The 26,516-nt window shown below is 39.2% G+C and overlaps 1 protein-coding gene across 1 annotated transcript; it reads right to left on the minus strand.

Moving 5' to 3' along the window:
- Window positions 1-1,740: 1,740 nt before the first annotated feature.
- Window positions 1,741-25,918, minus strand: MGARP (mitochondria localized glutamic acid rich protein). The gene is made up of 6 exons (XM_085578209.1): window positions 25,707-25,918; window positions 24,184-24,287; window positions 23,034-23,136; window positions 18,575-18,856; window positions 5,094-5,142; window positions 1,741-3,310 (listed from the first exon to the last, which is right to left on the minus strand). Exons 1-5 carry the CDS (start codon window positions 25,789-25,791, stop codon window positions 5,096-5,098), a joined length of 621 nt encoding a protein of 206 aa, XP_085434335.1. The 5' UTR covers window positions 25,792-25,918; the 3' UTR covers window positions 1,741-3,310; window positions 5,094-5,095.
- Window positions 25,919-26,516: the final 598 nt, after the last annotated feature.

Here is a 26,516-nt window from a genome sequence, read left to right on the forward strand (position 1 = left end):
GTAACACCCAGAATGCAGGAGGATCCAATTACCCATGGTGATGCTTGATGCCTATTGCTTGGGAATGGAATTGACTTCCATCAGCCTGCACAGCCTCCATTTTCTGCAGCAGGTGAGCAGGACAAGAAAAGCACACAACCAAGTAATGCCTTTCTGAAGAACGGAATTATCTGTGTCACAGCAGGGATGGCACTCCACTGAAATGTGCCAACCCATGGACAACACACAAAACGAGCTCCAATGTCCTTTAACATGAAATTCCTTCTGTCCCTGTTTGTCCCCTCATCCTCTATGTGCCTCTGTCCTCTCAGCTCTCCTCTCACTCTTTCCTAACCACCCACAGGCAGAAAACAGCACCTACACTAGGTGATTGCAGCCACAAAAGTTCTGTAGAGCTGCATCATATATTTGCTTATATGCTGCCAAGCATTACAAGTAACTTATTTTAGCTACTAATTTCTTCATCCATAACTCAGCTGGAACTGTGTGTTTCTCCCATCTGCCTGGTAAAGCTGAAGTTGGGGTGGCTAATTGGCTCAAATTTTTTGACAGAAACAGCTCACCAGGTGGGGAAAAGAATCAAGGCACATTCTTCACTAGGTTGGAATTCTTTGTCTTTGTTTTGAGTTTTTGTGGTTTTTTTTCTTTTCCAGAAAAACAGATTTAAAAAAGTAGTATCACAACATCAAAGCCTGTTGCACAGACATAAGAAATCTTGATTAAAGTATTTCACTCAGATTTTCCAAGTGCCGAGTACCAGCTTGCAGTTTGAATTATGATTTTTAATTGCAATTGTCTTATGTTTTGAAGAAGAAAATTAAAATAAAATTGAAATTCTGTACCTACATCAACACAGGCAGAAAAGTAAACCTGAAATTGTTAGATGGACTTCATCACCTCCAGAATTTTCAGCTTTGTGAACAGCTGCCAGCAGCAACAGGCTGTCACCCTTCAGAGAGGTGAACTAGAGGGACTAAGTGGCACTGGAGGGAGGTGAAAATCCTTGCCAGCTCTTTTCATAGATAGTTGCTGACAGCAAAGGAGCAATGTGAAGTTTGGATAAAATCTGGAATCTTAAGCTTTGCTCTGGCCTGTGAGGTGTATTTTCAAGACCAAACCTTTCCTCTGATCTCCTTTAGTCTTGCATTATGTCTATTCTCTGCTGTGGCATTGCTCTCCTTAATGATCCATCTCAAAATTATCTTTTAACATTTTCCATGGTTCATCACAGCTTTTGTGTAGCAACTCAAAAATTCTCTTTTTGAAAGTGAAGGACAGAAAAATTTTAATTTATATGGTATTCAGACTCCATACTAACAAGACTGAATCAACAATGGCCAGACCTCTGCGAATTGCAAAATATCAGTGTTGTTACTCTAAGATATTTAAGTGCTGAAGCTTTTTTTTTTTTTTTTTTTAATTAAGAAAACCTAAACAATACAAAAGCAAAAAAAGAGGAACTCCGGCATAAAGCACATGTACAGGCTGTTTTGGGACTCTCAAAATTTTTTTGAAATTGAAAGGATGAAAAAACCCTACATTTTGGAAACCATAGTTTGTGATTCAGTCATTCAGGCAGCTGTTCCAGAGGGCTAACATATTTTGCCATGTACCAGAGCAGTTCCAGAGATAAAGAGCCATTCAGAAAAGCCTACCATTTCAGAAACACTACTGTTAGATGCAGTTAAAATAGCTTCTTTTACTAGAAATTTGTGAAAATGAAGAAACAGAAAATTTAAGTGCATACATCCATCACAGCATTTTTAATCTACAAGATAAATACAGACTCTTATCCAACAAAATATCAGTCTAAGATTTTTATTCCAGTAGCTTGGTCTACAAAAATTGCTTTTAATCACAGAGGCTTTATCCTTTAAGCAGAAGGCTGTGGTTTGTCTTCTTGAAGCTCAGGAGCTTGCTTTTGCCTTTGCATTATTCCAGTTATTCCTAAGTAGGTCCAGGAGCAACAGGCTATATCTTTGTTGGAACACTATTATAATTTGCTTCATGATGGGGGAAGGAGCATGTGTTGCTTTGTGCTGTGGGTAGGAATGTCATAATGCTGTCGTTTCCCTTTCAACATTTTCCAAACTTCTTCTTGAAGAGAAAAGAGTCAGACACACCTTATGCAACACACTTTCTATATAAATAGTACATGATATACCTTATTTGGCTATGGTATAGAATCATTGCCATTCTGTGGTGGCTGAAATGGGGTCTCAGATGCATGCTCGTGCATGTAGCACATGAGGGTTGGGAGCACAGTGGCATCCAAACCTGTTATTCATAATAAATGTAATTTTTATGAAGCTAATACTGAGAAAGCAAGGCTATTTAGCTGTTTCGATCTTTCTTAGTCCCTAAGAATGCCTGTTCATTTGAACACCTGTTCCACAGTCCTTCACAGGGATTTTGCTCTCTGTGTGCAAGTGGTTAGAGACATGCTTTGCCATGGCCTAGAGGGCTTGTGATTTGTACCAGTTTGAAAGTTTCTACCAAACTTTCATGTTGTTACACTACCAGTATATGCCATTGCCAAGACAGAGCAACACAGAAAGACCACAGCAAGTTGAATGAGATTTGGGAGGAGCAGAGCCCAGCACACCCAAGGCAGGAGCCAGCCACCACTTATGAAGTACCTATGGCTACTACTTGCAAACAGGTTTTCTTCCCAAAGCAGGAGCCTTAAAATGTTTACTCCTGGATGTTACTGTGCAAGGAGTGGTAGGATCTGAAATATTTATGCAGGGGGAAAATTAGGTCATGCGCAGCCAGATGTCCTATGCTTACAATCACAAATCCAAACTCAGGAGCAAATACGTTGTTATTTTTCCTGTGATCCAATTTTAAAATGCTAACAGGTAGTTTTGTAATATTTTGACTTGATTTTACAACCTTTTGTTTACATTTTAGCATGGAATGTTACAAAGGTATAACTACACACGATAGTTTGGACCAAAAGTAAGGAATCAATGTACATAGCAGGACAACAAAGACATAGAAGGAGTTCATATGGCATGGTTTAGTTAAGTCTACTGCTTCTCTTAGCCATGTATTTAGGACATGCTGAGTGGCTTGACTGGATGCTACTCTCTACAGCAGAGTTGTTATTCACAGAAGCGTTTCTCTAGGCAACGCAAATCATCTCTTGCAGCACTGAATACTGGCCATAATGGCCAATGTGTGGTGGGACAAACTGCAGAGTTTCTTTTATGTCTTCAAGGAAGAGGATGAGGTTTCACACTGGAATCAGCTGGTTGGTTGCCACAAATATTTGCATTAAACTTTCCAAAGGTGTCCACACTGCTTACTGGGGAAAAGAAAAAAAAAATCTGATTTAGAAGAAACAGCAACAAAACATGTTTAGCAACAGACACCACTCAGCAGATTCGTTTTCTTTGCAAACATTCAAAGCACACTGTGAATTTGACTGCAGGTTACCAGTTAATTGAATTACAGAGTATACACAGCACTGATGTGTAAATCATGCTTATCTGACAGCTTACAGAAACTTACTCTGTTGCCATCACCAATACCTAATTTCAAGGAATCCCTCATGTTCATCTCATCCACATTGCTCAGGCATAAGTGAATTCCCCTGCATGCTGGACTTCTGCAAATAGTTACATCCTTAACTTTAAGCACAAAGTAAACCAATTATATTTGCTGAGGCTACTGATACAAGTGGTTCCATAGCAGCATCAATATGGGCCCAATAGCCACACTCAGTAGAGTGGCTGAACCTATTTACTCAGCCATGCTCTGAGCATTAGCTTAGGGCTTTATCTGAGGATTTAATCCATTACTACTTCCTCTATCCCTTCACCAAATAATCAATATTTTTTTAAAAAAGTTAACTAGATAGTGATTTGATTCTCACATTAACGTTCTTTTAATTTAATTTTCTTTGCCTTGAATTCCTTAAAAAGTATAATGTGTTTTAAGGCAAAGTCAGAATGCATTGTGGTTCTAGATTTGTAAATTGGTCAAATGACAGCTAGTAATCTTCCAGCACCAAATAGTAAAATATTTCATAAATCATTTTTCCCCTGCCAACAAGATCAAATTGAAAGTCAATAAAGAGTTCCTTTTGTAAACTTGCATTGCTATACTCATAAAAAGTAATTTTTTTGTCAAAAAGAGTCCAAGCAGTTTAAGCAGAATTGAGTGAACCTGTACACTAGTAGGAGATTAATCTATCTTTTTATCTATTTTCAAATTGCTACATCAAAGATGTTTCCTACAGCTTGCCTTCCCTGACACCCCACCCTTTTCAGTTACCATCTCTGCCCTCATTAATTGAGTTGGCTATAGAGGGTATTTGTTGTCTAAATCAAAATCTGGAATAGCAACAATTTGTATGGTTGTCAGATGTTTAAAACCGAAAATAAAAAAATATTCCTAACTCAATTGCCTTGTCTATACCACAGCATTTATGTGTTCCAGAGCAGAAAGAATTTCTTGGTTATTTGGTTTTCTGATGTGGTACCCTCTGGTACCCTTAGCTTTCAATTTGAGTGAAAATAAAAACCTTGAGAGGCACACACTTGCAACTTTTCTGACAATAAAAAAAAATAAATAAAGCCACATGAGAAAGACACTAGCAAAATAGTAAGAATATTATATTCAATATTTTTCATTAGCACAAATTGAAAGTACAGAGACATTAATAATGAAAAAATTTATTTAAAATAAAATAGTTCAGGGGACTATTGCTTTATTGTATAGAACAATAATCCAGAAGTCCAGTAGCCACATATAACTGAAACCAGATATCCAAAGAACATTTTTTTGCTTGGAAGAAAGCTAAAACTCTCAGATCTTTATCCAGTTTGCATGGGACTAAGATAAATCTATAAATAAATACACAGTGTGACAATTTATATAGGATTTGCTCCCTAGCCCCTTAAAGATACCAGCAGTGGTTCCCAATAAGTTAGAAATACTTCAATAAAGTTCTTTTTTGCTGAGAGCAGAAATAAAAATTCACCATAACAGTGGATGTGCATTTACCACATGCTGCAATTGCCACTAACTGAGAACAAAAGATAGGTGAAGAGCAGAAAACCATATGCTGCAAGTGTACTGTGTACCTTTAGGGCTCTTTAGCAACTTCTTCAGTTGTCTTCTCCTCCTCAGAAACTGCAAATGGAGACAAAACACCAATAAGAAACACTGGAAATTGTCCAATGACAAATAGTCAAGCAAGTTGTTTCCCTTAGTCCAAAGGGTCCTTGGACTAAAGGGAAAGGTGTATTAGGTATGCAGACATTTTTCCTTTTAGCTTTTTCATTCTAATTTTAAAAGAGTTTAGAGGCCAAACTTCTAAACTCCTGCTTTAAATCTCCACAGTAATGATTTTAACACACATATTCCTTTGCATTCAATTACATCACTCAACTTCAATAGCAATATGAGATTGTTTACAGTTGCACCAAAGCACTGCAAGCTTTATTCATACCACATGCACTTATATTTTTCTTTACACCAATGCAATTCAAGAAAATTCTGTCTTTCAAATCAAGACAGATGTTGAAAAAATGTGTTATATGCAGCACAAGGAGAATTTATTGTTCTTAATGAAGTTCATATCCAGCCATTTACTGAGCAGGGCACTGAGCTCATCACACTGCCACAATCAAATTTTGCAACTATTTCTACTGCACCACACATAATTTCAAAATTAGATTTTTCTGCTAACACTGAGATGCCAAACACAGCCATCATGGGCAGCCACAATGCATCACTTGAGTTCTGCATGCTCTTGCAGCTGGTTCAGTGCACACAGCCACCAGCATTTCACTGACACAAACATTTCAGACCCAGCTGATCTTTTGCACCCTCTGAAATTTGCCACAACTCCTCAGCATCGTTGTCCTGGCTCTTTGAGTCTGTATCAGAAATCTCTTGAGCTGCTGAGGCTATTCCTACCTTGTCACTTTCTAAGTTCTCCTCATGGGCAGAAGAAGCTGCAACATTCAAGACTTTACTCACAGTTTCTATGAATCAAATCAGAAAAATTGTCTCCTCTTTCCATTCACCATCATAAATAAGGGTGAGCAACCAAGGCGCACAAAGCATGAAGTACCTGCCCAACATAAATGCTTAAAGTAGCTGAAGACAACAGGATCTATCAGATAATTAAATTTTATCACGCAAATAAAACTTTGCAAATGGAATTCCAGGGAAAGTCTGCCTCTTTTCAGCCCTGGAGCAGAAACCTGTAAACTATTAACCTGTAGCTATTTTCATGTATTTAGGCATAGGCAAATATTCTATAATGCATATATTATCTCTTACAGATATTGTTTCTTTGTTTTCTGATTTGTGTCAAATTCATGGGACATAACATCTACACTCTACATAACCTTGGAAAGACACCATGGATAGTTTTAATGTAAAAATATTCTAGCATCAGGCTGCAGATTCAGGCTGCAATGGCCAACTAGCCATTTTTCCATACTCCTTTAAGCATAAAGCAATCTGTCTCTATAAAAAGCCTGTAATAGGTAATATTTAGTAATAGGCAGTCTCTATACAGATACACTGCAGGAAAACTGAACACATCACCCAGCAGTTGCACGTTAAATTTTACTTCAGTAAATTATCTTGTACCCTGTTCTTCTAACCTTCCTGTCAGAGGTCTCAATCATTGCACTCTTTAACTGCTCAGTAGGAGGTTTGTCTCTTTCTTGTTTCATCCTATACCAAGCTACTTGTCTATTAAACACAGTAAGGAAACAGCTTCTTTAGGAGTTCAATAAATGCAGCAAATAGGAGTTTTATAGAGCTAGCATCCCATACCTTTCCCCAAATATCACCTCACAGCTAGTTAAATACAACATATTCTGAACATCAATTATTTAACTTTACTTTTCAGAATGCCTTCTGGATTTTGAAGAAGCAACAAAAAAATAAAAGCTCAGGAATTGGCACTTCACCTTTATAGGAGAAAGCTATGCAATAGAAATAGTACTTTTGAAATTTGGAATTTTAGATATTTTACAGCAAGCAATACTTGATGTAATGTCATATATTCACTATGGTAAAAAGCTGCTAGATTTCAGTTTGTAACATCAAACTTTCAGCTTATATTACCAAAAGTTCTTTCTCTGGCTGATAGGACATAATCTTTTTTTTTCTTTCTTGTGTTTTAATTTCTTTTGCACTAAGAAGAGTAGATCAGTAGGCAGCTAGAGGGAGCACCATGGTCTTTTCTACTTTTTAACCAAACCTCATTTCCTTTGGATGGGAATTTATTTGTCGTCTACATAAATACCTGCCTTAAAACAAAACATTAACCACTGGTACTGAAAAAATTGTCTCTGGTCTGAATTATTCCTTATGACTATCAGAAAAGCAATCTAATGCAAAAAAATGTGGATTCCTCCCAAGGTGTTCATCCATGTCTCTGTGGAGTAGCTGTCACTGCCTAAAATACAAAGGGTCTTTGTGGCAGGCATTGCATTTGAAAACCTGCGTCTGTAGAATGGGTGTAGCATGTTTATATACAAAACTGCCTTTGGTTAGGCTACAAATCTTGTACTTAAGTGGCTTTCCTATCTGTTCCTTGAGAACATGTGGCTGGAGCCCCGTTCCAGATGACACAGGTCTTTTGGAGAAGAGAAACATGGCAGTAGCTGCTGGTCCCAATGCACGTGCTCACGGCAGCTTGCACTGGGTCACTCTCCTTCAGCCCTGATCTCTAGCACAGTCTCAGACTGGCTGATGAAGATCATCTTGGCATTTGTTCTTTGTCATACTGCATACTGTCCAAGTGTCTTCTAGTGTTTTGGATTAGGAAGCAGTCTCCAGCCTTCTGATGGCTACCCCAAGCATTCATCTGCCACCAGCACAAATCCTGGCCTGCTTTTTGGTGGTTTGGACACGTCTTGGAAAAAACTCTCTGTATTCCATTCACAAGGCCAACACGTTTTTCTCTGTCCAAGGGAATTGCTGTGATCCCAGGGCAAAGCCAGAGTGAACTCCCCTGCCAGTCTCATATTTGGGACTGTCACATGGGGTCCTTCTGCATGATAGCATCAGACAATCAGACATACTGGCCCTCACACCCTCTGCTACTGAGCTGGTGGCACAAAGTGTTACAAAGTTTAGGCATTTCTCCTTTGTGTTTCCCTGTTTCCCAGTGCTATTCACACCCTCTCTTTTTTTTTTCTTCTTTTTTTTTTTTTTTAAATCTGCATGCATTTCATATTTTTTCAATCCAGTTTAATCTCTTGCAATTGCTCCATGTAAAATCCTGCAGTAACACCCTATTTTATACAAGATACTTTAATCTCTGCCTGGTACAATGGTGACTCATTTTCCATAATCCTTGGATGAAGGATTTTCTGTCTGTTCAATTACTGTTAATAAGCTTGTCATGAATTCTGCAGCAAATAATGGATGTAACTGAAATCACTCCTAATTTTTGTTAGTTCAAATACTAAAATATTAAGCTTCTTTATTTTTTCAAAATATTTGTAGAGAAATTACAGCATCTTCACTTGGTTCTGTGTCGTTTCCTGAATGATGATTAGTTTGAAAACGTGAAGACCCTGCATTTCTTCATGCAGTGATGATTATGATCCATTTTGTCTATTTATGTCAGATTTCTTACAATTTCTACAGGCTGTAAGTGAACAAAATAATCTGAATCGTGCAACTGCTTCTCTGCAATGAGGACACATGGTATTTAATATTATTCTTTCCATTGAATGCCCAGCTGCTTTATTATCCTTTTAGAACAATACCCCTCCAGCTCCTTGACATCTTTACCAAAACACCCACTTGCACCATTCCTGCCAAATGGATCTCAGTCAAGGGATAATTCCATACTGACCTATACAATTTAAAGCCTGCCAAAAATTATTTTGTTTCTTTTCATATCCACAAAAGTGTGGCTGATTAGGCTCTTTCTTAATTCTCTGGGGGGAGCTTCCCGCTGCACACACATATCCTTCATCAAAAGCACTGGAGTTAAATGGCTTCACAATTTTCCTGCTTCATTTGGTGTGCTGTGTTTCCTCCCATCCTAGTAGGATATTATTCTATAGAATTTACAGGATATTACTCTACAGTATATAGAAGGTATACTTCACAGTTTCATACAAGGTATTATATTAATAGCAAAAAATTAAAAAAAGTGTATAACATCTGTGCAATATCCATTGCTGATGTGTAACAGGGAATCCCAACGAAAATACCTCCTGCTCCTGCCCAAGACAGCTACAGGCACTCTCAGGCAGTTCTTAGCTCCTCTGCTTTAGGATATAACCATTTGGAGAATTGCATTTGCAGGAACAGAACATGACTGGGCAACGTTACACATGCACCTAATGCAATACCAAACCATTTCTGTTGTGGAAACACATCTGGCTTAAGTTGAATAAATACAGAACAGGAAATTGATTTTACAGACAAAAGAAAATGGTGGATTTGTTCTGGAAGCTTGTGTTCTGTTCAGTTGTTTGCCTTTTTTTTTTTTTTTTTTTTTTTTAATAAAGCAGCAGATTTAGGAAGCTCCAGTATCTTATTAGCACCATATCCAACATTTCAACTAGAAATGTAATTTTTAGGAAACTATCCCTATCACTTCAGTGGAAAAAAAAAAAAAAAAACCTGCTTTCTACATAAAATAGTAATTCCTGCAGTCTTTAAAGACAATTTTTACAAGTGCTGAACTTGCAGCCCTGAGAGTGAGTGCAAAGATATAGTGCACTTCTGTGCACTTACAATAGAAAACAGTTCAAATACAGGGTCATTCTGCATGCTCACGATGGTCAGTTTGAATTGTGTGAATATTCGTGAGCTCAGCAGAACAGAGTGGCAAGACAAGCAGGGACTTGTGTGTCCTGTGTGACTGACTCATCTTTGCTGCAGCTGATAATAAAAAATTACATACCCAGATCGACTTTCTTCTGCTAATAATAAAGGAAACCCCATGCAAGTGCATTGACTTCCAGAACCCAGATCCTACTGCTTGCATAGCCTATTCCCCAAAAGCCTTCAAGCTTTTAAAACAAGCTTTCCAACTTTCCTGGGGCAGTTTTTATGCAGAAAGAGCCTGGAGATTTGTCTGGGATGTAAAGCTCTAGTGCAAAATTTGGCCAGCTCACACTGGCCAAATCATGTCCTACCACCTATCAGAAAACATGATATAAGATGACCTTGAAGCGAGGAGGTGGAAGAAACTAATTTGTATATTATTTTTTTTTAATCTTACTGGATTTTAAACTTCTACCTTGTATTTTTAAGTGGTTTTCTAAGTATGTTTTCCTTGTTTACAATACAGATGAAGAAGACAGCTGTTCCAGATTTTAAAATGAAAGCTGTACTCAGTCTTTTCCTTGCTTGAGGGAGGTAGGGATTCCTTCCAGCAGGGCTGGAGATCATAGAAGATAACCCCAGCCTTGTCAGGAGTACTGCCTGTATTTCTTCCCTCAGTTTTGCATTTCCTTACCAATACATTTAAAGCTAATATATTTTGATTCTAATCCTAATTGTTTGATTCATTTAAAAGTGATCATTCCAGCTAGAAACAACAACAAAAAAATTTAAATAGCCACTTGTATCCTGCAATTTTTAAAGATAATTAAAAATACACTTTTCTGAGTAAATCACTTTACTTGAAGTAATATCTTTCATATGAAGAATTTTTTTTCTAGGCAGTCAAGATGAGGTTGGAATCTGTAATGCCAAACACCAGGTTCAATTCCTTTAAAAATATTCTTTGCAGAAGAATTTGGTTTTATAAAGCTAAAATAACACAAGTTAGCCAGCATCATACAAATGGAATCCACCTGGAGCATGCAAATCAAAGCTGAAGTACAAAGCAAAGTACAGGCTGCTTAAAATATCAAGCAAATCTGATGTCACACACTAATTCCAAAGAGGCGGGAGGAGGGGGAAAGTCAAATTGAATTGTGAAATTACAAACAGTATTTTATTTAAAGCCTGTTAGAGACCATCTTACATTAGAATGTTTACAGAAACATTCCTCAGTCAGGTTCATTGAAGGTCTCTCGGGATGTCCCCTGAAATGTTAAGAGAAGCAGAGCAGAATATTCCTGGTACATTTTCATAGTTTAAAGACCTGCTAGTTGAAAACTGGCAGTGGAGTATAAGTGACTTTTAAAAAGTCAAATTCTGTCACATTGGAAAAGTAATTCAAGAAAGAGCCCAAGAAGCAGGGGTACTTGGCTCACTCAGATCTAATCCAGGGGAGAAGACAGCAGTAGCAGCAAGAAACTGTGATTCGCTTTAAGAGCAACTTCACATATTTTGGCTCCATCAACCTTAGGAAAAATGGAAATTGTTACAAATTCTGAGGTGGTGGTGACAGCTAAGGTTCCCTTCCATGCTGTCCTACGTTGTAAATATGTGTGTACTCTATTTGCCATCTGTTGGAGGTGGGGCAGTTACCTTCTGTTCATTGGGCAGTTTTCTTTATCTCTTCCATAACCAATCCTCCCCCTGGGAAATATCTTCTGTTAATGGGCCACTGAGTGTCATTGCATGACTGATAAAAATTACATCATCCCATTGGGAGATGCTCTGCCCAGGGGGAGGAACCAAGCATTCCTACCTGGAGACAATTGGATTTGGAACACCACAGGCAGCCTTTTCCCACTGGATTCCCAGAGGAGCAGCTTTGTTTGCCACTGGATTCCCAGAGGAAGACCAGACCCATCTACACCACTACTGGGCTTTCAGAAGAAAACTCCACCCTTCTACAGGATCCCTGCTCCAACAGAAGCACAGCTGGCACTGCAGGAGCACTGCAGCCACCATTTAATGGGATGCTGCCACCACCCTGACCCACAGGGTGTCAGGTCGTGTTCTGACTCTCTCAGGGGTTTATTTTTGTTGAATTCCATTTGTATATTTTAGTTTTCCCAGTAAAGAGCTGTTATTCCTATTCCCATATCTTTGCCTGAGAGCCTTTTAATTTCAAAATTATAATAATTTGGAGGGAGGGGGTTTACCTTTTCCATTTCAAGGAAGGCAGGAGCCTTCCTTAGCAGATACCTGTCCTTTCAAACCAAGACACATTCTTTCACCAGAAGCCACCTGTAACCCCAAGCATGGCTGGCTTGGGTTCCACACCTTCACCCTCTGTTCATAGGAGCTCAAACAACATCAGGAACAGGGGAACCACGTAGGAACAGGGGGAAATAATTATCACTGAGCCAGTTTGGGACAAAATAGGCAAAGCTGTGCAGCTGTCTCTGTAACATGACCAAGTACTTCAGGTGCCATTGGCTAGAAAGATCCAGGGAGTTCAGCATGGAGGGCTTGCAGATGTACACCAAGAACATCCCATCAGCAGGAATGTCACTCAGGACCATCTGAAATGTTCTCTCTCTCCTCTCTGGCATTTTATTCAGTGAACATTTAGGATTCCAACCAGCTACAGCAAGTTTCTCAACATACTGCTTGGAAAGGAAAAACACTTTACACCTAAACGATGGACTTAAAAAGGAAAAAAGGGTATCAGGTGGTTGACCTAATGCCTCTCTACAGTACTGCAAAATCAGCACTTGAGCTCCACACAGGAAAAAATAAACTTTTCAGTTCCAAACAGAGTCAAGGAAAGAACAATTACTTAGAAAATCACTGATTATTTTTCAGTCTGATTGCTCCTATCCTTGAATGCACAGGATAGGAAGTAGTGGCTGGCAACTGATGAATTCTTTGTGGAACCACCCTGGCCTGATCATGCTGTTACTCGGACACAACCTGAAGGAGGCCTCACTCAAGCCCATGGGCATCAGGAGTTTGGCATTCCAGCTATTCTTTAGCATGAACACAAATCAAAGGCTCAGAGCCCAAGATCTTTGGGAAAATGATGAACAAAGGAAAGCTGGGATTTCTAATAAACCTGACACTACACAAATATGACATATTTTCCTTCTTGTAATCCAGATAAAAATCCATGAGGTCCAGTTGAGAGCCTAAACCATGTCATTATGAAGACCATTATTAAGAATAAAAATTTTCATCGCTCCACACAGAAAGAGAAACATGTTCAATCAGCCAAGGATATCACAGGTTGTCTGTGCCTGATGTAGGTCACTAGTTCCCAAGAAAAGCCTCATTAGTTCATACTAATGACCAGAAGATTCCCTTGAAGATAATTTATTCTACAATTGATGATAAAAAAAAGATTCAGAGATGGCTATAATGGTCACAATAAAAGCATAACAGTGCATGTCACATTAATCCAGAATAGTTTATAATACCTCATAAAATTTCAAGAATATTGTTTTATATTCTGTAGCACGGAATTGTAGCAATGAGAAGTAACTCACATTGTTTGTTTGTTGTAAACATGGAACAATCTTTAGATACTGATGGGAATGGATCACAGGGAAAGCTAGCACAAGTTAATATAAACTCTCTGTATGAAAAACACCCTAATAATGTGATGTATTAAATCACAGGAGTTCTAAAAAACCTTCTAATTAAGACTTCTTTTTAACATTCCTCACACAGAGTAATGCTCCAAGTTTTATCCACTTACATAGTTTTTAAAGGAGCAAAGTTGTTGTTTGAAAAGGATGTTTTTCTCTGCTATAGGAAACATTGCCCAAAAATTAACTCCAAAATCTCCATCATTCCCATTCTGGTTTGAAATGCCACCACAGGAAAACAGTAAGGGGTGCCTGTTGCCATATTTTCTCTAAAGCAGGAGACTAACAAGTTGTTGTACTTCCAGGAAAATTTCAAACACAGGTAACACTATGTACAGTACATTAAATGCTAACAGATTTTGTTGTACAAAGTGAGTTGTTGCTTTCCAGTTTAAATACATACAGTTATTTTAAGGGTTTTTAGTCTTGACAATGAGCTATTAATACTAGGAAAAGCAGTACATCTATTTTCTCATTAATAGTGACATTCATTTATGCATTTTTATTCACTGTATGTCCTTCAAACATTTTTGAGAAACTACTTGCCCCCTTGTTCTAGAATAGACAAATAGGAAGATAGTTACTTTAAGCTGTTCTCCGCCACTTACTTGTTTGCACTCAGCTGGGAACTTCCAGGGTTTTTTCCATTTTACCAAAATCTTCCTTCCCAGCCCAGTGCATGCTGTAAAATTCTTTTTGGCTAAGCTGATCAAAACTGAATAGACTCTCCATCTACCAGCTGGGGTCTTCAGACACTCACAATTTTTACAGAATTTTTTTTCTAAATATTGGTCACTTTCTTCCAACAGAGGTTTTACAGTTATGCTATAATGACTCATCTAAAACTTTGATTTCTGAAGGAAAAACAGGAGGAAGAAGAAGAGAATAGTGGCCAGTGTATGGCAGTCAGAGAGATATAAGATAAGTGCAGCAGTCTAAGAGACAGGTAAAAGAAAGTGATAAATGTGAAACAGAAATACCCAACAGAAGATCCAGATACAGATACTTTCCCCCATAGGATAATATTTACATAATTAAATTTCTTAGGGTCTAATTTAGCTAGATCAGTCTATCATAATCAGTAAAGAGAAAAAAGTCTTTATTCCTCCATCTCACACAAACAGATGCCTACAATGATGCATCTGTTCTACTGAGCAATATCATTCTGAAAGCCTCTGAATAAGTATGAGCAATTGCAAATCACTCTGAGGACTCTTCAGTAATTTTCTAACTACTAACAGTGTCAGCACACCCAGAATTTGGTAACATAGGAAGCCAAGCCACTGTGCACTGATTATATCGGGTTCTTTTGTCCGCTTGGCATCACTGTATGATGGGGTCAGCAAAAGTCCTGTCCCAAAAGCAGCAGCCCCTGTCCAGAGCAGCCTCCATTTGTTTCTCTAGGCTGCAGACAACTGCCATTGCTGTGCATGTGAAGCTTAGCATGGAAAACACTGGCACATTCACACACTAATCCTCTCCAAATCCAGTCACTCAGTCAAATGGCCTTGGAAATAACAAACAGAGAAGAGACCATGCCCTTCAATACTTTAAAGATAGAAAAAAAGCCTATGCTAGAGAAGTCAAGAAGAAGTCTGGAAAAGCACAGTTTGGGATTAATTGCTTCTGTTACTTGAGTAGATAAGGCCAAAACCTCAAGTCTCAACACTAGAGTCGGAGAAGAATTTATGGTAGCAACCCAAACACCAGAAGTCACAGATGCAACAATCTTGCCTAATCCAAATAGCAGTTTGCCAATCACTGAATTTTACAGCATTTGGTTTGTCTGAAGAAAAACTTAATTTATGGTCCCAGACACAGAGTACACTAGAAGGAGAACATGATTTTAACCAGCATCAGGCGGTAACCAAGAGTGACAGCTCAAGCAATAAAAAGGTAGAGAAAATTATAATTTAGAGGAAGTTAAAACCTTGGGAACAGAGTAACATAGTTTAGTACTTATTTTGGTAACAGTATTTTACAGAATTATAGATTGGAATTGTGGATTACAAATTGCTTGAGGCAAGCAGAACATTCCAGGCAGGTAAAATTGCTAAGTGCCTGAAATGGAAATTACCCTGATTAAGTATTAAGCATCCACCTCCAAGGCTGGGTTGGGTTTTTGTTTGTTTGTTTGTTATCTGTTTTGGTTTGGGTGGGGGGTTTTTTGCACATCCATGTACAATGATACATTTACATTATCTGTATACAAGAGCTGGAGACAAGTATTCCTTCACAGCTGGCACTGCCAAACATTAGAAAAAGCTTAATAGATTAAAAGAAACAACGGCACTTGAAAAAGCAGAGGTTCATTGGTAACAATAAAAATACTTACACCTTCATCTGCAGAAGTAATACCAAGTTGCCAACAAAACTAGTTAAAGTTACTTAAATACATACTTTTTTCCAAAGTTCTGAAAGAAAAATCCTTCTCTACCTCAATAAAAGTGGAGCTATGCTATTTTTTTATTCTAAATGGAGATAACATGAATGATAAAGATGATTAAATGCAAAACTGAAAGTTATACCCAGAAGGATTTTAATTAGATTTTTTTAAACACAATAGCTGTTGGCTGCAAGTAGACAATGAACTAAGTGGTACAGAGAAAGCAGAGAACTTTTGAAACAAACTCCCATCTTCTTGTAAGCATGGTGGCAATGGAAACTAGTTTTTATGTAGCTTTAAGGAAAGGGATGCTGGTTCAGGCCTGTGTGTCAGACCAGGTGCTGCTGATGGCCTTCCTTCCCACAGTCAGGAACTCCTGGGAAGAACTGCTCGGGGGGCCTGCTCTTCTTCTGCAGGCAGGACCAGGACGAGGGAGCAGGGAGTGCTAAGGTGACCTGGAGCAGAAGCCTGTCCAGCCTTCCAGGCCAGGACTTGGGTTACACTGAGTGTAACCTCATGTGAACCATGGGGGCGTCCCCAGAGTTCATCACCCTGGTCACACCTGTCAGCAGCAGCTGTTCACAGCAATCTGCACTGGGGACCAATGGCACAGGACAGCTACTCTCAGGAGCAAGCTATAACATCCCAGGAACACCCAAGAGATCAGGCAAGAACACTCCTTTGCTTCAATTTCTCAACAATTTTACATGCCAAAGGTTTGTTTCTGCTAGCTTTACCACCCAGCCAAGAATAACCACTGCAACAAGGTTTGGTAGGGAGCACCTGGGATGACCCTCAGGCTCCCTTACAACTTTCAGCATATAACAAAATAACAGAAATAACAGAAGTCTGGTTCTAGTGCTATTTCCTCAGTAACTATGCTGCCAGAGATACTAGATCTTAGAAGTCAGTAATTTCCAAAGAGCTGCTCCACTTCAGAAAACACCAGCAGGAACTAACAATTACAAGCCATTATTTCTTCTTATCAAATAGTGATCACTAAGTACATGATGTCAAAATGTCCATAATGAAATCCTCACACTTAATCACAGAATCATCACAGATTGATTTGGGTTGGAAGGGACCTTAAATACCATCTAGTTTGAACCATCTGCCAAGGGCAGGGACACATTCCACTATACCAGGTTCTTCAGAGCCCCATGCAACCTGGCCTTGAACACCTCCAAGAATGGGGCATCCACAGCTGCTCTGGGAAACTGTTCCCGTGCCTCACCACCCTCACAAGACTTTATTCCTAATATCTAATCAATTTATGCACCATGTTTCTCAGGGAAGATCCTAGCTTCCCTTTCTCAGAGAAGAGCCTCTTCAATAAAACGGCAGAAATACCATACAGAAGATCCTACCTTATCCAACAATTACCAGTTATTTGTAGATAAGCATTGTGAAAGGAATACACAACCACTTCCAGACATAAGCAAGTACTTATAAAATTAAAGAGAAATTTTGCAATTGCTCGGTAGAGCAAGAAATGCTGCAATACATTTTTAAACATATCTCCTAATGGCTCTAATTCACCAAATTTAACATAAAACAGACAACTTCCTTTCTAAATGAAGTGGTCTACATATTCCATAGAAATTGAAATTTTTAGGGCTCTAGATATTTTAAATACTACCTTATAAATATTTCCATATGTAAGCAGTAATAATCACACACAAGATACTTACTTCTACTTTCTATAAAATGTATTAGAGCAGATCAGACTAAGTATTGTTTTAAAATGTTATTTGTAATAGATTGTTTCAGAGACAAGCACAGGAACTATTCACATTTGAATTAAAATTGCATTCATACCTAGACCTTTCATAAAACTCAACAGTTAGAAGTGCTGCACTATTTCTCGAGTTTATTTGTTAAAACGGCAAGTAAGATGCATCCATTCCTCACTGGAGTCACCAAGGAAAAGATTGGAAATCATTAAAAAAATCATTCAGAATCTGCTAACGCCTTTGATGGTACTATGATAAACGCCCATAGATTAGCAGCCAAAATACTTTTAATCTCAGTTTGATTTGTGTTTTAGAAATATCCTCTCAAGACCAGTGGTAGCAAGAAATTTTTTTTAAATACTTAAAGATCTGCCAAATTAAATTATAATCCTGTATCTTGTGCATTTTATGGATAGTTTTGCATTTACATTATTGCAATTAGTTTTTAAAGCACAATAAACCAAAATACTTCAAACACCAACAGCTCAAAATACTGAATGCTTTGCCACTTACCAATTTCAGTGTTTAACAACAATTCAATGTTTTATTGTGTTGTGAAAATGTAATCTAATATATCCTTAGAATCGAAACCATGGCAGCATTTTCTTTGCTATGAAAGATCCTGTTTAAGTTACATTGATAGAACAAATTTGATTATTCAGTGTGAATATCTTTGGAATGGCTAGTGAACTAAAGTGTTTAGATTCCTTAACAAACCGTTGAGAACTAGATCACTAAGAAACTGTTTAACTGATCAGATTATAAACTCAACTTAATAGGATGAGGTAGTAAAAAAAAATTTGACTCTACTTGTTTTAGACAGTAACTCTGGTGCCAGAGGTGGAATGCTTTCAGAGACCCTGATTTAATAAACTTAATTACCTCAGGCTCATGATATGTCAATGTTAATGCCTGAGTTAGTTTTCACTGAAGGGCAAACCCCATTAGGAACACTGATGCTCGTTCTTAATGTTCTGTAAGAGGCAGAGCTTTAGAACCCACAACACACACACACTCAAAAACTACATTCATAAGTTAACCTTGAACTGCAGCAGCTTCTGAATTAGCAGCAAGCTCCAAATTAGCAGCAGCTTCTGAGTTAGCAACAGCTTCCTGCTGTGCTTCCTCCATAGCATGGGATACTTCTGGAGCCAGTAAGTCATGCTCCCCTCCAGCTTCTGGGGATACCCCAGAAGTCTCATCCTCTACTCTGGGTCCAGCACTCTCATCCTGTGCTGCAGGTCCAACAGCAGCTGCTGCATCAGCTTCTTCCGTGGCCTTCTCTGCTTCAGTGACTTCATGCACCTCTTCTCCATCACCTTCTAAGAATTTATTCAATACAATAAAGAGAGTAAAATGCATGCATGCAACAAAAAAATCACCAACTACTTTTTATCATCATCCTCATTTAAATGTGAAGTGGAAAGCTAAGGCTTGGGCATCAGAATTAACAAAAAGATCAATAATTAATCCCTCATATTGTCTGATGTGGCATCAAAAAGCTATGTTTATAAGATGAGGAAACCATATTCTTAATTACTGAGTTTCATAACATGTTTCAGTGTGATACGAAAAGAAACTGTGGCTTAAAGCAATTATTGGGGGAGCAGGGAAGGATAACAAAGGACATTGTCAAGTGTTGCTTGAAACCACTCTGCTGAAAGGGCCAGTGATGGTACACACACAGGTGCCAGAGGGAGCATGACTCTGTGGAATAACCACGTGGGGAAGAAGACATTTGGTTTTATACAAGTGAGAAAATAACTTCCTAATTTCAAGTGGTCAGAGCTCTCTTTCTTAGATATATGACCACTTAGAAGCGACTATTTTCTTTTTACAGCTCACAACTATCTTTTAAAGACTTTTTTACACCACTTTGGGTCCAACTCCTTAGAACCTGAAAAACAATGTTTCCCAGCCATGCATCACTTCAAATTCAGCTGAGACAAGTCATGAAAAACATGAAACAGCACAAAGCAAGATAGATGCTCAACCACCATGCAAACATGCACTAGCATTATGTTCACAAAGGAAAAGTTATACTGTTCATCAACAGTATAACTGTTCATCAGCTGTTCGTCACAAGTTCACCACTAGAACCGACTCACTATGTAAAAAAAACAAACTGGAAATAAGTTTGTAACACTGTGTAAGCTATGTGAGAATTGAAACAAAAGAGCTTAAAGAGACACAGTCAGAGTTTGTTTGAGTCTTTTGTATCTGTTTAAAAACTAAACAGATCAATTTTATTTCTTGATATTCTCATGCCAGTGAAAGCCTATAGTTTTGGTTCAGGTTTCAAGACAAACCCATTCATTGCTCAGTAAAAATCAAAACTTTGCATTATGCAACCTGATCATGTCCCTTTAAGGAAACACTGTTTAAAAAAAATCGTTAACTCATTACACAAAGAACAGGCTAACAGCCAAGATCAGCATTCAGTACACTTTATTGGACAGTCAAATATAGAGTGCATTAATTCAGAACAGCCAGCTTCTCCATCTCAGAACTGCCTTCTACAAAGCAGATTCAGTAATAAGCTCAATATGGTTTGGCCTTGCAAACATAGGTAGTTCTTTTAAAGTCTCACACAACTGGGGCTTTACAATAGAAGGCACAAAGTCATCCCAAGGTAGGCTGCAATGTACTCAATGGTAAACGATTGTCCTTTGTTTGTATTTAACTTCCTCAGGTTTGGAAAGATATTTCCCTTGTGTCTGGAAAGTGTAAAAGCAGAACATAGATTAGAAAGTCTGGAAAGTGTAAAAGCAGAGTATAGATTAGAAAGATTGAATCAGCTTGCAACGAGTTAAAAAGAAAAATCTTAGCTATAAAAGAAGAAATTGGGAACAATCTTAAAGGACAAGAACAACAAATGGAAAACAAAACTCAGTATTCACTAAATAAGCAAGGAGAACATCCTGCAAGCCAAACATCATTTTACATCTCAAATGATGTCCCAGATTTTCTACTGCTACTTTGAGTCAGGTTTCTTCCAGGGGCATTTTAAATCCCTCTCTTATTTTTAGAGTAGCTTTCAGTTAAAAAGAACCACAGAAATTTTGCTATCAGATCTCTTTCTAAATGTCTGTTATCATTAATTAAAATATCATTAAATATAATTTCAACCCACCAATAAACAAAGAACCCTAGAATGATTCTTTCTCTTGTTTTGACAGACTTGTTTGCTATATACAGTTCTCTGTAATAGACATTTTGTGTTCAGGCATAAGGGGAGAATTTTCCCCCACATGAGAAATTACAAAAATCCTATCAAAAGAATCTCTGATCAGCTGCTCTCCAGCATTCAGTTCTTCCACTTAGGAAGTTCTTCTACCATAGGCAGCAAATATGCCATGAACATGCTGCTTGGCATATGCTTTTCTATCCACCACTTCATATGGTTACCAGCTCGGTTTTAGAGCTTATTTTAAGCTTGATTTAATATGCCCCTAAAAAAATATCAGAATACTTTGAGAACAGAATTTTTAACTGCTCTTATGAGCAATGCTTACTGTGAAAATGTGTAAGGACTGACTCTAAAGAATGCACAGGGAAAGAAACTGCAATGGCACTTCTGTGAAAAGCAATACTATTCTAACACTCTGTGACAAGATAAACACAAAAATATGACTATGGAAGGAATGGGAGAAAAAAGGGAAGGAAGAGGGGTGTTAACTCTTTCAAAAATGCACACAGAGGATTCTGTAGGAAAAGTAAGAACAGAACTGATGCTCGTTCTTAATGTCCTGTTCTTTTGGGTGTACACATCTGGGAATGAAGAAGGATTTAAAAAAGGAGCTGATTCAACGGTGGTTTAGTACTGTGAATTAGAATTAGCTACTCAGAAGTCCAGCTAATAACTCTGGGCTGAGCATTTATTCAGAAGTCAAATATTGAAAATAATACAGGAAACAAGTTTCAGCTGTATTCACTGAATGGCCTTAGAAGCATTTTGGACTTCTTACTATCAATAAAAAGGGAGGCAGCAATCATCTGCCACTGGTTGTGACATTTATGCAACTTATTAAGCAGCAGATGATGGGATATCTGAGATAACCTACAATCAGTTGCTGAGCACTCAGTACTGCTCAGGTATTTCACTCCAACATGGCCAGGGCCAAAACTCAGTACCTTGCAGAAGTGCACCTCAAGAGGAAAGAGAGAATACACTGACATCACTGGGAATATGTTGGAAGGCTTGCTTAATGCTTCCCCGTTCTCCCAACTACGGCAGTCAGAATGTAATAAGGGTAATCCTTACATCTGCCCTGAATAGCAGAAGACCAGGTCTCTAGGAGAGATCTACTTTGGTCCTTGTTACATTTTCTATTTTAGGGGCAAAGAAGAATTGCAAATTGTGGCTGAATTCTCAGTATTTATATAAACAACTGAGTTTTAAAACTATACTGTGTTCAGCTGCTTTCTTTTTTGGAAATTAAGGTATTTTACTAATTTAATTCTTAAGATCTGTAATTTTAATGTTCTGAAACTAAAGCATGTGTTGTAGAAGTTCAAGGATAACAACTTCTAAAGAAATAATTATACAGTCAGACAATTTAAACCATGGTCTCATGGTTTAAACAAAATTTAAACTTGAGATACTTTATTCAAACCTATTCTTTGTGTATATGTAAATATATAAATATATTATTCAATTCCCTAGAAGTAAATCTAAAAAAAAAAAAAAAGGAAGAGCTTCAAGTGTTCTGGCTTTAATACTATATTTAGTTTTTAAAATAGTAACCAAATAAAAATGTATAAAGATGCTTAAGAAATTTTCCTAATTTCTTTTTCTAGCAAGGCCATGCTAGCCAAAGTTATACCTTTGACATTAATGCTATAACACTAATTAATGTAGACAGGGACAACATTCCATTACAAGTATTTGAACTAACATGGTCTAATTATTCAAGTATGAAGACCTAAGGAAGGATTTGCTATACATTTAGGTAATGCCTGCCTTTCATTTAACCCTAAATTAGAAAAAACAAAATCAAAGTTGTAGGAAAAAAATTGATCCAAGTTAGAATAGTTTTTTTTAAATGTAGGTGTTTTTTTCCCCTATTGAACTGTATTTTCTGATGGCATGTGGCCTGAAGCCAACCTGTTGACTGAAAAAGATATTATCTTTTCCTCCCCACTGCAAACAAAAGCACAGAATTTATTTTGACAGCATTATGTATTCAGTCAAGTTTCATTAAGCTTCCAGTAAATCAAATACCTATTATATAATTCACACATCAACTCTTTCCATCTGAAGAGATTCCACAGGTGGATCAAAGACCAGATTCACTGCCTGAATATTAAGGCCACTAACAAAATTTGTGCTGCAGCAGCTTTGTAACAGAACAATACTGCACAACCACCTCTGTCTTCACTCCCACTCACACAGTTCAGACAAGGACAATGGACAGTGCCAAATCCTGATTAGACAATCCAGAAATCTGTTCCAAACCCTCATGTACCCAGGGAACAAGACAAAGGAGCTCAACTCACCCTTCCTTGACCAAGGATTGCTTTTCTGCCCCTCGGTTCTCTCATGAAGAATATTTGAATGTTCAACAAACTTGCTGCGGGATGAACTGACTAGTCTGTAGGCCTGAAAGGAAATTATACCTGAATTTACAGCTACATCTCTACAAATTTACCAAACAAATGAGGGGAGAGGAGGAATTTTAAGCAAGTGCTACAGCCCATCTTAAAATGCATATAAAATTTATCCTAAGCAAGGTTAAAAAAAATTAACAATCTGCTATACTAGTATATTTATGTATTTCATATATTTCCATTGTTAGAAAGCAAATACAATATACCATGCAGCTTTTGAAGTGCTGCAGTGTTTCAGGAATTGAAACCAGTTTTTTAAAAGATAATTATGTTAAGGCTTCTATTTTTGCAATGTGGTAAAAAAATGGAAGAGAATATGTTATTCATCCAGAAATGCAATCATACATGTTTGATATTTTGAACAAATAACTACTTACCATTCAAGAGGATTACTCTGTGGGACAGGGAAATATGTATCTCTCTGGGGTGTGCTAGGCACTATCTCAGATCTTGGGGGAGAGGGCTAGAAGTAAGCTATAGAATGGAGGATTTAGGGATGTGAAGCATCAGATACATTTAGAAGCAGGGAAGAGAATGATTACTGTAAAGTTTAACAAAAGCAGATGCTTACAAAACTTCAACATGCTTTCTTGAAGTAACTAATGCTGATATCGTCTTTTTTTTGTGCCCAAATTAACAAGGTTCGTATGTTCCCCTTGCAGCTTCAGATTGCTTATTTCACATCTGCCTTGCCCACTTTGAAACATTACTAATGTTTCTGGTTGACAAGACAAGGCAAGGGGTTAGAGACAGGTGCCTTACTCAATCTTTGGACACATTATTTTCATATAGTTTTAAATATGCTTTCCACTAAGAGTGACCCAGTTATCAAAATAACAGTAAAACAGGCAAGCAAGCAATAGGCTTTCACCTTTGCTAAATTCTCTTAAGCTGATTTCTAAGTTAGGCTGCACTTAGCTATATGCTACAATATCTACGTTCATTAATGGTTTGCATTTTGACCATACTCTTTAAGAGAGAACACACTTATACCATGCTGGCTCAGAAAGCACAAACAGCTCCATCCCCAAACACTTACATAAAATAAACCACCAAAAGCAGCAACACCAGCAAGGAGATAGATCATCATGCTGTCTCTAGAAGAGCCAGGAACACTCCCAGATGACATCTGTCGAGGAGGTGCTATAAAAACCATTAGGTAAATTGATGTAAAGTGCTGCTAAAATATGATCCAAAAGAGAATTATGGAATCTGAACTCTGTGTGAGAAAGGATTATTCAAAAAGGTTATAAAACAAATGTTGATGTATACTGATGTATTCTAAGACTGAACAACACAGGGTATGGTGCTCCATGGCTGAGCTCTTCCTAAGAGGTTTTTCTGTGAACTACATTGTCTGCCATCAGCTTCTAAATACTGGGCACAGTCTATATAGACTAAGGAATGTTTTAAAAAAACCAAAACAACAACAACAACAACAACAACAACAAAAGTAGAAAAGTTCCTGACTAGGGTAGGTAAAATAATTATCTGTCCTTATTCCTTCTGATCAGCAGAAGTAATGAATTCTCTCTTCAGGGTAGTAACAGGAAATTAAAAAAAATCTATTTCATTTGAATTCATGTTCTCTCATTCTCAGACTGCTGACACTTTGATACATACCCTTCATCTCATGAATTGGCCAACAGGGCAAAGAGGTAGAATTACACTATTTTTTACCTGACTGGATACATATTAACTCTAACAGCCGTGCTACCCATTCATTTGTTATAAACTGATTCCTACTACAGTCTTGGATTCATCTGTACACCTCAAAAAGAGACCCATGAAAAACACATGTAATTCTCCTGTCAACAAAGCTTTCTGTGGAATTTTGTGACTTGATCCCAGATGAGAAATGTCTCATTGAAAAAGCCCTCATAAAAAATAAAACGGCTCTGCGCATTACAATTGACAGCTGCAAAATAATCACAATGTCAAAACGATGCCATCGTGTGCTAGGTTATGTTTAGCATTATCTGCCTCATGACACAATTCTCAGACTGCTCTCCAATAGCCGGGCATTCTAATGGATTTGCATACATTTACATTTTCGTTCAGCAGCAGGGTGTCCTTAACCCCCTCCCCCGGGGCTGCTAGCTATAGCAGGATAGTGATCAGCAAGCTGCCATCGCCCAACACGGCTGGCAGAATTTTTTTGCCAGTGGTTACACAACCCCTGATGCGCCAAAAGCCGTGGCTGTGGCGCACCGGGGCCGGCAGCCCTGGAGGCACCGCCGCTCCGGCTGCTCTCTCGGGGGGTATGTTCCCGCTATTTTATATGGAAGGGAAGGCAGCAGCGGCCCGTTTTGCCGTGGGGCGGGGGTAGCGGACCTCGGACCGGCTCGGCTGCCCAGCGGGTCGCTGCGGAGGTCTGAAGCAGCCAGCGCCGGAGCCCAGGATGACGCGGGCCGTGTCCGGCTGCCGCCCACCGCCGCCGCACCTGGCCCGGCCGCACGCCGCCCCCGCCCGCCACCTTCGCGTCCCCTCCGCCGCCGCCCGGCCCGGCCCGCGCCCCGCCACGCCATCCCGGGGGCCCGGCTCCGCGGCGCTCCCGCGTACCACGCTGCTTGAGGCGGCCGGCGGCGGCAGGAGCCCTGCTCAGGCGGGCGGCCAGCGCCTGCGAGGCGGCCCTGCAGAGGGACATGGTGCCGGAGCAGCGGGCGGCGGCGCGGAGCAGAACTAAGCCGACTTCGAGCCGCCCGTCGCGGCGGGGATGCGGCGGCAGACAGCGGTCCCGCCTCGGGTGCCGCGGGGGCGGGCCGAGCCGCAGCCCCGCCCCGCGCACCTGGACGCCGCTGCCGGCCGGGGCCTCCCGGGACCGAGCAGAGCCCCAGCTGCAGCGGGACGGGGAAGCGGCTTTCTGCAGCGCAGCGCACATTGTGCAGGGCAGGGCGCTGCCGACACCGGCCTGCCCCATGGCAAGTAAACGGCTTCGGTACTGACTGCAACCACAGACCCAGGAGAACAGGGCTGGCACTTACCAAGGAGAGGGAAAATAGCGAGGAACTACTGTTTTACTTCAAAAGGCATTTCTCCAAGAGAAAAAAAAAAAATGAGACATCAACTAAATTAACGGCGAAGGGCACTCGGCTTAAGCACTGTGCCAAAGGCATTTCGTGTTGGCAGTGGAACACTCGAAGTGAATAGCTGCTCTGGGATCATGTCGACTGTCACAGTCATGGCATCTCCAGGTCAAACCTGTGAGCTATCCTTGTCCTGCCTACATTGTTAGGCAGTAGCCCCGTCTCTCCTCCTTTCTCTATACACAGCTTCTTTGTCCCCTCAATGATCACCTAATGCCATATTCTGCCAACTGCCACGACGCCATTTTTCCAGCCTTTGTCCTTGACTGACCTTGATGCAAGAAGA

This window comes from Lonchura striata, chromosome 4 (assembly GCF_050655825.1).
Source record: "Lonchura striata isolate lonStrDom1 chromosome 4, ASM5065582v1, whole genome shotgun sequence".
NCBI classification, from domain to species: Eukaryota; Metazoa; Chordata; class Aves; order Passeriformes; family Estrildidae; genus Lonchura; species Lonchura striata.

Bases quoted from the DNA above. Each gene is read 5' to 3' on its own strand.
- MGARP (XM_085578209.1), bottom strand. From the start codon at position 25,791: ATGTCCCTCTGCAGGGCCGCCTCGCAGGCGCTGGCCGCCCGCCTGAGC. The intron at 18,857-23,033 runs GTGAGTTGAGCT...ATAAATTCTTAG, and splicing joins CAATCCTTGGTCAAGGAAGG to AAGGTGATGGAGAAGAGGTG. The intron at 5,143-18,574 runs GTTAACTTATGA...CTCCATTTGCAG, and splicing joins AGAAGCTGCTGCAGTTCAAG to TTTCTGAGGAGGAGAAGACA.